The sequence below is a fragment of the Gambusia affinis genome, linkage group LG10, assembly GCF_019740435.1.
Source record: "Gambusia affinis linkage group LG10, SWU_Gaff_1.0, whole genome shotgun sequence".
Lineage (NCBI taxonomy): Eukaryota > Metazoa > Chordata > Actinopteri > Cyprinodontiformes > Poeciliidae > Gambusia > Gambusia affinis.
Window position 1 is genome coordinate 15,770,464 of NC_057877.1, and position 13,032 is coordinate 15,783,495.

At 38.6% G+C, this 13,032-nt stretch overlaps 1 protein-coding gene across 3 annotated transcripts in view; it reads right to left on the bottom strand.

Annotated features, from left to right (window-relative positions):
* Nucleotides 1–1,239: 1,239 nt before the first annotated feature.
* Nucleotides 1,240–13,032, bottom strand: part of usp13 (ubiquitin specific peptidase 13) — a 31,702-nt gene continuing 19,909 nt past the window's right edge. For all 3 annotated transcript variants that reach the window (XM_044129474.1, XM_044129472.1, XM_044129471.1), the window contains exons 16-21: nucleotides 10,467–10,490; nucleotides 9,958–10,101; nucleotides 7,042–7,211; nucleotides 4,875–5,064; nucleotides 4,500–4,584; nucleotides 1,240–4,367 (exon numbers count right to left, since the gene is read on the bottom strand). In XM_044129474.1, the coding sequence (XP_043985409.1) occupies nucleotides 4,271–4,367; nucleotides 4,500–4,584; nucleotides 4,875–5,064; nucleotides 7,042–7,211; nucleotides 9,958–10,101; nucleotides 10,467–10,490 (710 nt within the window). In that variant the 3' untranslated portion in view covers nucleotides 1,240–4,270. The remainder of the gene's footprint in view (nucleotides 4,368–4,499; nucleotides 4,585–4,874; nucleotides 5,065–7,041; nucleotides 7,212–9,957; nucleotides 10,102–10,466; nucleotides 10,491–13,032) is intronic.

A 13,032-nucleotide genomic window follows, 5' to 3' on the forward strand; every position in this document is an offset into this window, starting at 1 on the left:
CAAGCTTTTCAGGTTGTTATTGTAATTGTGCATAGACTGTACAGGTCACTAAATAATCTTTGGTAACAGCTTGTTTGAAGGGGTGTGTAGAAGACTGACATGACACCGTCATAATCATGACATGACAACAATCTTGAAGATGAAGGAGTTCTCATCAATCTTTACAACTGTTGTCATGAAGTCTCATTTGGTAAAAAGTTACCATTATGCACGTTGATTTTGAAAAACATTAGAATATGAGCTCTTTACTCAAATCTTCATTGTGGTAAGATCATGTAAGAGTTTCTTATACCGATGAAAGCTCAACATTATGTATGGCCTGTTAGTTCAACTGGTCAGAGCCACTTGCTAAGAATGCCAAAGTCATGGGTTCAATCCCCAAACAGGTCAATGGAAACATAAAGTGTTTCATAAAGTCAACTCTTCAAAGTAGCAGGCAGCTTTAAATTAAACCATATTTCATGTTGATTTTGAGAAACTTTAGAATTTCGCTGCTTTTGTCAAGATCATGTAAGTTTTTTTACATCAATGAAAACTCACCATTATGTGTGGCTGGTTAGCACAACTGGTCAGAGTAGGGTACTTATAATGCTAAGGTCATGGGTTTCATGCCCCACTGGCCAACGGAAATATAAAGTCTTCAGGAGGCTGTATATTAAACCATGATGCACATTGAATTTGAAAAACAATAGAATATGAGCTCTTTACTCAAATCTTCATTGTGGTAAGATCATGCAAGTTTACTTAAATCCATGGAAACTCAACATTATGAGTCATCATGTATGTAGGAAAACTCTGTCCAGCTGAGATTAGCTCAGCTGCACAAGGTGTGGTGCTAATGCAACTTTGCATTAAAAGTGTCATTATTTACTGAATGACACTTCATAACAACAGTCGTAAACATTCATGAGGACTCCTTAATGTTTCAAATAAAGTGTTACCTGGTCTCTTGGGTAGCAGCAGTTTATTCAAAATGGTGCAGCCAGAGTCCTGAGCAACACTAGAAATTTGGATAACATTATCTAGTCCTTAAACTGCTGCACTGGTTCTCCATCAGTCAAATGGCTGGAGTTATTACTTGCCAAAATTGTAGTTTTACTTTGTATGTAGTTATGTTATCTTTATGTGATGATTCATGTTCTTAATGTGTATTTTTATTCTTATTTTTAATTTGAATTTCCCTCCGTTTGAAATGAACTTACAAGTAAAACTGCCCCGGTTTAAAATAAATAGAAGTTGTTTCAACAAATGTGGAGTTTATTAAATTACCCAAACATCATAAAGTAAACAGTGCCACTGGATATACTGTACGGTATTCACGTACATTAAAGCCACATTTGGATTAACAGCTACATTACAAAAGAAAAATAATCCGACGAATAAAAACTAAGGTGGTGGCACAGACCTTTTTGCAAAAAGGCAGCAGGGAGAAAAACAATTAACATGTTTGACATGGAAGTGAAAAACAAAATAGAATAAAAGCTGCAAAAGTACAATTGCACAGTCCAAATAACTACATGTTGACCTTTAGTGCACATGCTGAATATGAAACTTTTTCTTGTAACAAATTGAATAAGAAGAGAAGAAAGGAGAGAGCAGAGGAAAAGCTGAAACGAGACAAGAATAAAAAATAAATAAATAAAAATATCTATCCAGGAAACAGAAGGGGCAGAGAAAAGACAAACTTCAGAGCACAAGTGGACACATTTATAACTGACCACAGCTGAGCGAGACAACAACCTCATCAGTCATCTGTTGATGAAGAGCAGCAGAAATGCAGGACTTGCATAGAGACTTGGAGTAATATTTCTTGCTGCATAGACGAGAAACACAGCAGCAGTTTCATTGAGAGGTGGAGATTTGATACGAGTTAAGATTTGTCCAGGGAGGTTTAGGCACAGAGTTGTTAATGAGGAGCACAGTGAAAATTAAGTGTATCCAATAGATTGAGTATTTGCTAAAATAGCATTTAATCTGCAAAGACAGAATAGAAACATCCTTTAGGTGATTATGAATGAAAGAAGCGTTTTTGTTTTAATTCCGTCATATTCCAACTACCAGCTAAAAATAAGGTTTTTGTTGCTGTTCTTGTTCAAACTACCTTTTTTTTTTTTCTTTTTTACAAAACACTACTTAACATTGGTTAGTTGGCATCCACTTTTTTCATGGGAACCATTATGTCAACAATTAAATGTAAAGATGGACTTGAGTTTTGGAGGACAAAAAAAAACATTACAATCCACAGATGCCAAAGTGAAGTTCTGCAAAGCAAACAAAGACATGTGACCAGACAAGAAATACATTCACCACTAGTACGTCAAATAAAGAAGAAGAAAATTAGACCTTCCAAACTCTAAATACTGAATTATCTTTTTATATCCAGGATCAATTTGAGAGTAAACTTTGAATTCTCAAGACCTCCAGCTTCAGGAGCCACTGAGTTGCTGCTAATCATGTCACTGCACAAAACAAATGGCCAATGCTTTGAAATATTGCATTGTCTTTGGCGTGGATGCATCAAACAAAACCAGTTTACATTCCAGTCCAAACTAAAGTACAACAAACCAGCGTGAGCCGGCATGAGATTCTGCTGGTTTGAGAAGGTTGCGGTAAAACGTCATGGCTTCATGTGTTTAAAATAACAAAACATAAAATTATTACTAAAATAAATTATACTGATTTATCGTTAAATTATTTATTTACTGTCATTTTGATTCACAGCAAATTAAATTTAAAAGATGCCCCTTAAATGTAGTTTTTAAGTACTTATTGCACAACATATACCTTCTAAGCTGTTCTGCTCTTTATACTCTCTAAGTATAACAAGATGATATTAGCTGGAAACTAACCTTTTGAAACCTTGATATATAAATCCCATGTCTACCAGTCAGTGCATCCTGAATATTGAAGACATCCTAGTTGGATTAAAATGAGTTGAATGATTTTTGCTGGTTTATGGTTTTTGAAGAGGAGGTTCTGTCCACAATGAGCACCATAAAGATTTACATTCGGCAACGTAAAAGCGTGTGCAGCGTGTGCACTGCGGAGGAGACACAGATCAGTGTGCAGCCTTCATCCCGGATTTAGTTGCAGTGCATATTTCTCCAGATATGCTGCTCTGGAGTCTGGACAACAGTCCAAAAAATAACAACAAGAGTCCTGCAAATTGGCAACAACTCAATGAAAACATTCACATTCATTTCACCTTTTTGGGTCACAGTCTCAATCTGTCGGGGTGATAAAGAAACCAAACTGCTGCAGGTGCAGCTGGGTTCAAGTTTGCAGAGAAAGCAAATAATTTGCAATTTGGGCACAAACTGTTTAAAAAGTTCAGGACTGAGAACTTTTATACGAGATATAGCTGCAGCGCTGACCTGATATTAATTTATACAGGCTTATGCATGCTCCAGTTGGGTATTCACAATATTAAATACTGTCATGGTTTAAGGAATAATTTAACTTCACTTGTTGGTGAATAGATATGTTATTCCACTTCTTTTGCATCAAGTGCAAAACTTTTCTTTTTCTAATTTAAAAGTGCTTTTGGGGGTTTTGGAAATCAGTCAGCGCAGAAGGAAACAGAAACATCTCATTTCTGGGGCAGTTTTTAGCTGTAATCCAGCAACTAATTCTGTGTATTTACAGCCTAGATAACATTTTAACCGTCCTTGTGCTTTCCTGAATCTGAAAGCTTAAAAGGTGTTTGGGGCGTTCCCTCAGCATCCAGAGTTGCCCCACAGGGACACATTTGTGGTATTTCCTGGCAAAATGCAAAGCCACCAACAACACAGACATCACTTATGTTTTGTTGTAGAATCTGAGCATTTGTGGAGTGGAAGTGTAGCACTGCCATCTAAGGACACATTTATAAAATGTAGCAGTGTGAAAGTACAGCACAGCAGCTGAAGACAGAGAGGAGGAACAACCTGATTTGATATGTTGCGTCGTTTTGTTTCCAGACCACTCCAGAAGTACAAATTGCATTCATCCCTGTGTACTTACTTCCCCCCCCCCCTCTTTATCTCTCCCAACATAAACCATAAAATATACGTTCAAAGCACAACAAATGCACAGAAAATAAGCTCATCGCTTTCCTTTTTGGATCGTTATTCCTAATTACTCCTGTGTGTGATGAGGATAAGGCAAGAAGCTGGTCTGTGAGTTTTCTTCCATTGTTTCTGCTGTGGCTGTCGTTGCAGGTGTCTGCCAGTATTTCAGGGTAAAAGACTGAAGCTATTTAAAGACTGCAGGGAGGAGGGAGGCAGCGATTTTAACTGCTCGAGAGGCGACGGTAAAAGTAGATGTAGCCCAAGTCCTTTGGAGGCCTTTCTGACAAACACACTTTGTGGTCATTGTAGATCACCCACCTGAATGAAGAGGAGCGAAGATTATTCATTATACAGACTGTTCAGAGCCATGAATACCACAAGATTAAATAAAATAAATAGAAAAAGTGAATAGACTTTGTCTAATTTTCTGTGAGACAGGTTGCTACTGACCTTCCCTCTTTTTTGATGTGACAAACATAATGTCCAGACATTGTGGAGGCTCCCATGTGGCTGATGATGGCAAACACCTCATATCCTTAAGTGAAGAAAAGCCGCAAACATGATAAGAAACAAACTAGCACAGAAATGTTGCAACATTTTAATTTAAAAAAGCCATTTCAAGGGTCATTAATGTCAGATTTTCTTGTGTATGTAAAGGACGTCAGGAAAATGATCACATTACTCCTACTATGCCAGAAAGCTTTTGCAGAATTTTACAAAAGAAAAAATTAAGATTTCTTAAAAGATGCTTAAAAAGTCCAAAATTTGATGGCCTTTTCTTCACAGAAAGATCAAAAACAGACACAGTAAGTGTGAAGCGCTTACGTCCTGGTCCATCTTTGACTCTCGGGCCTGACGTTTCTCTGTCTGGGGACAACGTGGAGTCGCTGTGTGAGTTCATGTCAGAAAAGGCGTTGTCGTTGGGCTCCGTGTCCGCCATGTCAGAGAGCCCGTCGCTCTCCTCCTCCTCTGGGTGGGTGAAGATCCAGTCGAGCGCTCGCTCAAGATTATTATTCTAGAAAATCATAAAAGGAAGCCAAGCAAAGAAAAAAAAGTTGATATCAAGCTGTCTTTTTGTTAGCCAATTTCACGGTCGCTGCAAACAAAGCTGGTCATTGGATACAGATTTTTAAAACACTTTCTGCACAGAAACTGAGCTACCTCTAATACAAATATTAGCAGTAGCTAGCATTAGTATTCGTGGAGGGGTTAGAACCAGCAACCCTCTGGTCACAGGACCAACTCCTCCCTCCTGAACCACCATCACCCACATACTACTCTTACAAAGAGCTGCAATCTTAGAGCATGCTACAGAAACCAGGATTAGAAGTGTTTACCCTTCTAGTTTTGCCTATTTGTTGAATGCCCCATGATGAACACGATAAATGAGCAATCGTTCCCTAGAGAAGTGGGAGGCTTCCATCTGTGATAAACTTCCCCCTGTTTGTTTTGAATCCAAAGCAGAGGTGTGACAGGTGGGGAATGAGAGTCTGGGGAACACATGTGGAGACGGATTGGCTGATGGCATCTGTTTTTATCCCTTAGAGAGGTCTATGGGGTCAGATAAATGTGCCTCACGCTCAGTATGGTCCGACAACAATCCAGCAGTGAGACCCCTCGCTGTTTCACACCTCCCTCCATCACTCCATCCCTCCCTCCCTCGGGAGGAATATGCATTCTTTGTTTTCTCTCCACTTCAACAACAGCAGCAGCAGCAGCATGTCTGCCAGCGAGCTCTGTGGCTTTACTAATGATAAACAAGAAAGCCCAGCATCTATTTTTGCTTCCTACCAGCCGTCTGCTGGGCTATTTTTGCTGAGAGGGGCAGTTTGAAATATGAAACATGAAATGTGAGAATCAGAGGCCATTTGGAGGCTGGGGGAACTTGGAAATGGAGGTGGCATTCTCTTTGACCCATAAAAGAAGTAAAAACATTTAATTTATTTCACACCATTTGTGATTATGAACTGCTTTGCCAGTTGTCTGACATTATCATGTGTTTCTCAACCAGAAAGTCTGTGCAACATTGAGGTGAGGGGAGGGGGCATTTGTGTGATGTAGGGACTATTTGTAAACACCATGTAGAGCAGACATCTTTAATCACTCTGACATGTAGGACCGAATAAATCCGCACCTTGGAAAGTGAACAAGTAGGGCAGCCAGAGCCTTTTATGACTTACAGAGTTCGCTTTTCATTATCTTGCTCCGTCTTTGCCCTCTTTTCAAATGCCACTTCACTTCCTGCCCTCCTCCTGCTTTTTTCCTCTTTAACCTAAGCTCCAGTTTCTTTTAAGTTTCGGGAAAGTGTTTCCTTATGGTGCCAAAAAGTTGTTACAGATGTGCTTTTAGCCCTTTGTTTCCTTGAGACACTCAGCACACGGTGTAGGCGGTCCCTTTTCCATCCTCTCTCTTGCTCAAATCTGACTATTTCCACTTCCTTTTAAGCTATCAACAGTCTGCATGAGAGGCAGACGAAGGACCATCCACCTAAGATTTCTCCTCTTTAAGCAGGTCAGATGTGGCGGCTGTGTCTGCCCACGCTGAGACAGCTCAGCTCTGCGTGTTTCCAGCTAAAATAACTCACTTTTCACATCACACTGCAGAGATGTGTAAAGCTGATGGTCATAGCACAAAAGACTTACAGCTATTATCGCAGAGGAAAGTGGTTCTACAAAGTATTGCCAACTGAAGGCTGAATACATGCTTGAAACTTTTTAGAGATTTTTATTCTCAAAAATATATACGGTACTGGTCTATCACACAATATCCCAATAAAATACATTCGAGTTTGTGTTTGTAACATGAGGAAATAATGGATACAAAAACTTTTCTAATGCCCTGTATTCCCAAAGTGTGGCTAAGAATGTGTCATCAGTCTCTATGAGGTTTGTTTACAAACAATATTAGTCCAATATGTGCAAAGAAAGAATGTATTATTTAAGTCCAGTAGGAGCAAATGAAGGACAAGAAACACAGTAAGCAGATGACTGACCGTGGCTTTGAGAGCGCGGATGCTGTGATTGCGAGGAAAGCCCATCGAGGTGAGGATGGCGATGCTCTCCTCGGGAGGCAAGTTGTCCAGTGGCGTCGCCCCCATGGGGCTGTCACTGGTAGAGGGAAGAGGATCCATCATTGAGGGCAAAGTGAGAGGTTCAGCAAAGTCTGCAAAAACAGAGAAAGATCACTTCAAGTCCTTGATGAAAGCCTGCCAGAAGGAGGAATAAAATAAAGAAATAAAGAAGTAAAAGGAAGGTGGATAAAAAGTATCAGGAGGTAACAGTATAGGGAGAATAATCTGCTTTGTGAATCTGATGACAAATTAATCAGACAGCACACACAAAATGTGTGCATAAAACTGAGGTAACTGCGCTCTCCTGCATCATGATGAAATGACAAACAAAACATAAGGCCTGTCATTGCAATTTCCAATGAGACTGCATCTGGGCTGCACAGTGGCAGTGTTGCTAACAACTGGAAGCCAGGAAGTCAGAGACCCCACACATGCACACAGTCCAAAAACATGATAGGGAGGTTAATTGGTCTCTCTAAATTGATTTTAAGTCTGAGTGTGTGCATGATTGTTTGCCCTCTTTGTTGCTCTGTGAATAACTGGCAACCTGTCCAGGTTGTACCCCGCCTGTTGCTCAATGACTGGCAGAGAAAGCCACCAGTCCTGCAAAACAAGCAGGTGTAGAAGCTGGATGGATGGAGATTTCATGTTAGGAAATTAACATTTTCCTAATGTTAATGCGGCTCTTTGCGGCACCCATCATTTTTTTCCTGCCACTGTGACCCTTTGTGGTTGTTGTGCTTGTGTGTTGCTTGGAAACCAATCTGCAAAATGCTCTAGTGGTTATTTTTTAAATCAAATTATTTGTGAGGAAAAAGGCAGCGATTTGGCCCACCTGGAATAATCTGGTAACCATTTCAGATTTAACCCTGAAAAGAACAAATCATGGTTTCCAGGTCTTTTAAGCCAAATTAAATCACACCACAATATCCTTCAACCATAAAACAAGGACACTTCTAATAGATACTCTTGCACTGGTATTAGACAGAGCCTCTATTATAGTCATTGCCATGAATGAAAATGCAGAGCATTATCTTCCAGGACCATTTTTTATCTCGCCCTGGTAGTCCTGCGTCCACACAATAAGCAATAATCAAGTTGTTTTTATTCACATGAAAATGGGCATCTTCAAGATGTTATCATTATAACTGGATCAGGAAACCATACTTTAATGGCCCATTGTAAACATGCTTCAATATTTTCTAAAAACTAATTCAGGATAAATAAAATATAACAGACTGATCTTGGCTGAAAAATATTAGAAGATGTCACTTTTCTGTGACTCACAGAACAATCATTTAGTTATCTCTGAGGATTTGGTCATCCACTCCAAAATGTTAGTCAATAACTTGGATACTGCTTGCCTACTGATGCTCTTGCATTGTTTTGTTGAAACATCCATTTTGGCAGCATTTTTTTTTTTCAGGTATGAGGCAACGTGTATCATGATGTTTTCAAACTGATCCACGATACCTGCTGTGCGCAAAAAATAAGCCTCGACATTACAATCTGGAGAAAAAAAGTGTGTGGAAATAAAAGTTAATGTGATTAAGTATCTTGGTAACTAACAATGCTTTCAGGTTCTAAAAACTTGTAGAAAGATGTATAACTTCCTTCTGGCAAAACATTTAGAAGAATCTGAAGTAATAATAGTGAGAAAAGGCTAATCAAAAAAAAGAAAACTGAGTAAGAATAAAACTTTATGAAGCACACTTGAACAGCTGAGCCTGCTGATTTTACGGCATCTGAATGCAGCCATTTTGCAGATGCATTAGTCCCATTTAAAGACTAACTGGCAGGAGGCTGTTCTAATTTCCATCCACTGTACAAAGGCTCTTAACATCCAGCAAGGGAAATAAAAAGTGACACGCGTCGACGCCTTGGGGAACAGCTTCACTGCTGAGCGGCTCAGATACGCTGGGTCGATTTCCACTAAGTTTTTGTTGAGGATCAGTAATATACAGTCATGCACAGATAAACACTTGCAGCCCAGAACTGGAGATTGTCTGAAACAGTGTCGGGTTTCTATATATACAGAGCAGAAAAACATTAGATGTGACGTGTCTATCAGTTTAAATTACCTCTGTGCGCAAAAGGTCCCTAATAAATAAAGTTCTGCCTTTTTTTCTGCTCCTTTCTGCACCCTCTGAAACCCTGTAGACCCTGTTTAAAATTACTGCACAATAACTTCAAACAGAGTTTTAGATGCAGTTGTTTGGGTCTTTAGTTCCTCAGGCTTCAGTTTCCCTTCAATACTAACTCAAAAAGTACAGAGAGATCTTTTGCAGGCTTTTGATGTTATGATTTCTTATCTAATTTCGATGGTGTTTTTCCACATATTTTCTGGCAACAAACTGCATAAAGACTTTATTTCTTGAGTTGCTCTCAAACTTGGATGTTCATAGACCCCACAATATGAGGATAAAAGCAAATGCTATGTTATTAGTGTTCCATCACTTATAGTGCCTTTCATTAACAGAAGAATAAAATCTACAAAAAGATGGATGAGGTGGAGCCTTAATTTAAAACATAAGAGAGCTTATAAAAATCTATGCACAGACTTAGCAGAAAAGGAAATTCATTTTTTATAAAGTCAAAAATAAAGCAAAATTTCTTGTTTTTGTGTTCATGTATTTGTTTAATTAACTTGCCACCTTTAGAAAGGTTCCCTCTTAAAAATCTCATATATGAGCAATAATATCTAGGCTCACTAACTTTTGAATTATGTCAAAAGACTTTTTAAAAACTGCTTTCAGCCTAAAGGAGCTTGCTCAGTTTCTGTCCAACACCCCCCCTCAGCAGTAGGCTGCCAGGCTCTGTGAGACATTGCTGCCTTACCAGGCTCCTCCATGTGGGCTATGATCCAGTTGAAGGCCATCTCTGGGCCCATGTTTCCTGTGTAGTACACCGCCTTCCTGCAGGCCTCCAGTGGAAAACCCATCTCTGCCAGCTGCATAACGGCGCCTTCATCTATCTCTGGAGCTGTGGTCGAAATAAACCAACATCAACAACACCTTAGCATACACTCACCAATTCAGCAGTAACAGTAACCCTCTCTCTCTGGGACTCATTAGACAAAAGGACCAGAGGAGAATCGGGTCCGGCGAGGCATCTTTGCCCAGGTAAGATTTATCAGAGAGAGAAATGAGCCCGGCTAAAATAAGCAGAGCTACATTCAAAAAAAGTTAAGTGTGCCTGAAAGTACAGAGCACCTGCAGCACCTGCTCAGGTAGTGGAGGCATTCATCACAGCTGTCTAAAGGAAAATACACTTTCCAAAGCAATAACTTACATGCTTCTAACACATTTGTTCAAAGAGTGTGAGTCAAAAGAAAAATAAATACTCACAGTCAGTTGAGCTCATGGAGTTATCTGGAGAAAAGGAGAAGAATGATTGCTTAGAGGTAGCAGCATACAGTGAGATCAATAATCACAAGTTGTGCTTTTTGTTTCAGCTCAGACTATGCCGCTGGAAGAGTAAAGCTTTAAAGGATTTACAGACGTTCCCTAAACGCCTCACGTCCATAAAGCTGTGTAAGATCATCACAAACACGACTCCTAACTGCTTTAAACACTGCGTGTTGCATTAGATTTTAGTGCAAATATCTTATTACACTTATAATAAGACAAATTAAATTAAAAGTAACTTTTCAGTATAAGCTTGTTATATCTAAGCTTGTTTTAAGTAAATAATTCTTTACTATTGATGCAAACGTACCAATTCCAGTGGCAGATAATTTAACTGATAACATGAGGAAAATGTCTTGTTATAAGTTAAATAATCTAACAATGGAACAAGTTTGTTTTCATCAATATAAAATAATTATTTCATTAAAACAAGCTTATAGATCTCACTGAAAAGTTCTTAAGTTAGTTTTGTCTTATTTCAGGTTTGCCAACATATTTTTACTAGAAACTACAACAAATTTATTTGGTTAGATTTTGTGCCTTTGCGGTGAACGAGGCTACCTGTAAGAAAGCCAAAAGGAGCATGTCAGTGAGAGTTACTGCAAACACACAAAATTCCTTAAACAAACATTTAATGAGGAGCAGCCTGATTTTAAGCTGAGGTGATTTTTTTAAGCAAAATGTTATTTCCTAAAACCAACACAACCAAAGCATTATGTGATGAGAAGCAAATATGCTCAAATTCTGATGCAATGCTTCGTCTGCACAAAGCAGACGCTTTGCAGACGAAGCAGTCCCTGCCTTATTTTGTGTGATTTGTGCTCATTCACTCCAGAGAAAGTATTTACTTTGACAGTCATTTGTACAGTAAAGTACATGCACTCAATAGATTTTAGGAAGAACAGGTCCTTCAACTAGTCTTCTGCTTAGATTCTCTGAAGTTTAGCTCAGGCCAGCTTGGTGGCAAGCTAACGCTGGTGATGGTCATCAGTGCAGGCATTGGTACCTTTAGCACTTTTTGGCAGGTGCCAAGTCCTCCTGGAAAATGAACTCATGTTCTCCTCTAATGAAAAAGCCTTATGGAGATGCAGAAGTGCCCTAAAGTGCCCAGGTTGATTGTTCTGCTGACTTTGAAAATAACCCAGTGGACCAGCGCCAGCACATCAGATGGCTCCCTGAGTCATGACTGGATGTAGAAACCTCTCTCTGGACCTGAAACAGCTTGTACTACATGCCTCTCCGCTCTTCCTCCAGACTCTCAGACCTTTTCCAGTGAAATATAAAATGTACTTTCATGTGCCTTTTTCCTCTTAGCTCACGCAGAACTTCAGCTGTAGTCTACATTATTTTAATCTTCTCCCAATCTTCTTGGTTCAAAATCCGCTCCAGATTGTAGTTAACCTTTATGCTTTTGCAGCTCTTTCCACTTTTTCATTCAATCAACTTTCCATTAATATCCTAACACGCATCACTCTGAACAGCCAGTTTCTTTAGCAATGACCTTGTGTGACTTACAAGGTGTTGCTGACTTAAGCTGGCAGTCTTCCCAATAATTGCACGGCCCATCACATGATGCAAAATTTCTACATGAATTGTCTTTTTTTTTAACCAATATTTGTGTTTAAAATTGTAACTTTTAGAGAAACAGAATTTTGGGTTTTTGTTAGATGAAATATATAATGATTAAATTATCACAATAAACACTTAAAAATTATAAATTTATGTAATGACATTTTTCATTTTTAAACTAAATTACTGAAATAAAATAACTTTTTATCATCGTCACATATTTTCCTGTTATAACTCATTAAAAGAAATTAAGATTCCAAGACACATACAAAAAAACATTGATGTTTTGTTCCCATCTTCATGTGTAAACAAGTTGCTTTGTACATGTTCTTCCTGTGTTAAATCTACACAAGTAGAACACATTTTCCTTTTAAAAAGGAACTATTGTTCTCCTATCCTCTGCTACATTTTAATTTAGTTACAAATTAAATATTAGTTATAACAAAACAGTTTACATATTTATTCTTGTGGCTTATTTTCATATTTAAATGCAAAAGAAAAGGAAAAGGTGAACTCAGAAATCAATATCTTAAGTGTGTCCTATCCAAGGTGCTTCCATTAGTTTGATGTATTAACACAAAAAAATTGAAGCAAAACAACTCATTTCTGTTTTTCTGCCCCTAAATGGTCTGAAATATTTTATTACACTACTGATTATCAGATTGATGAGCAACATTGTGGCTCAGTCAGGCTACAAGAAAACACATTTGTGGGCTGCAGTGTAATCAGTGCGAAGCATTGATGCATTTGGAGACAAAAGGGTGACCAATCATTCATCACTGCCAACTCCAGCCAGATGGAATAACGAACCAGCGGTTCATTGGCAGCAAATAAAAATTCAAGATATTAATATGAACTAAGCAAATATAGGAGCAAATATAGGATTCAGAAACAGCAGGTTGGTTGCTCTGACCACTTTTCATTTCACAGTTTTAAT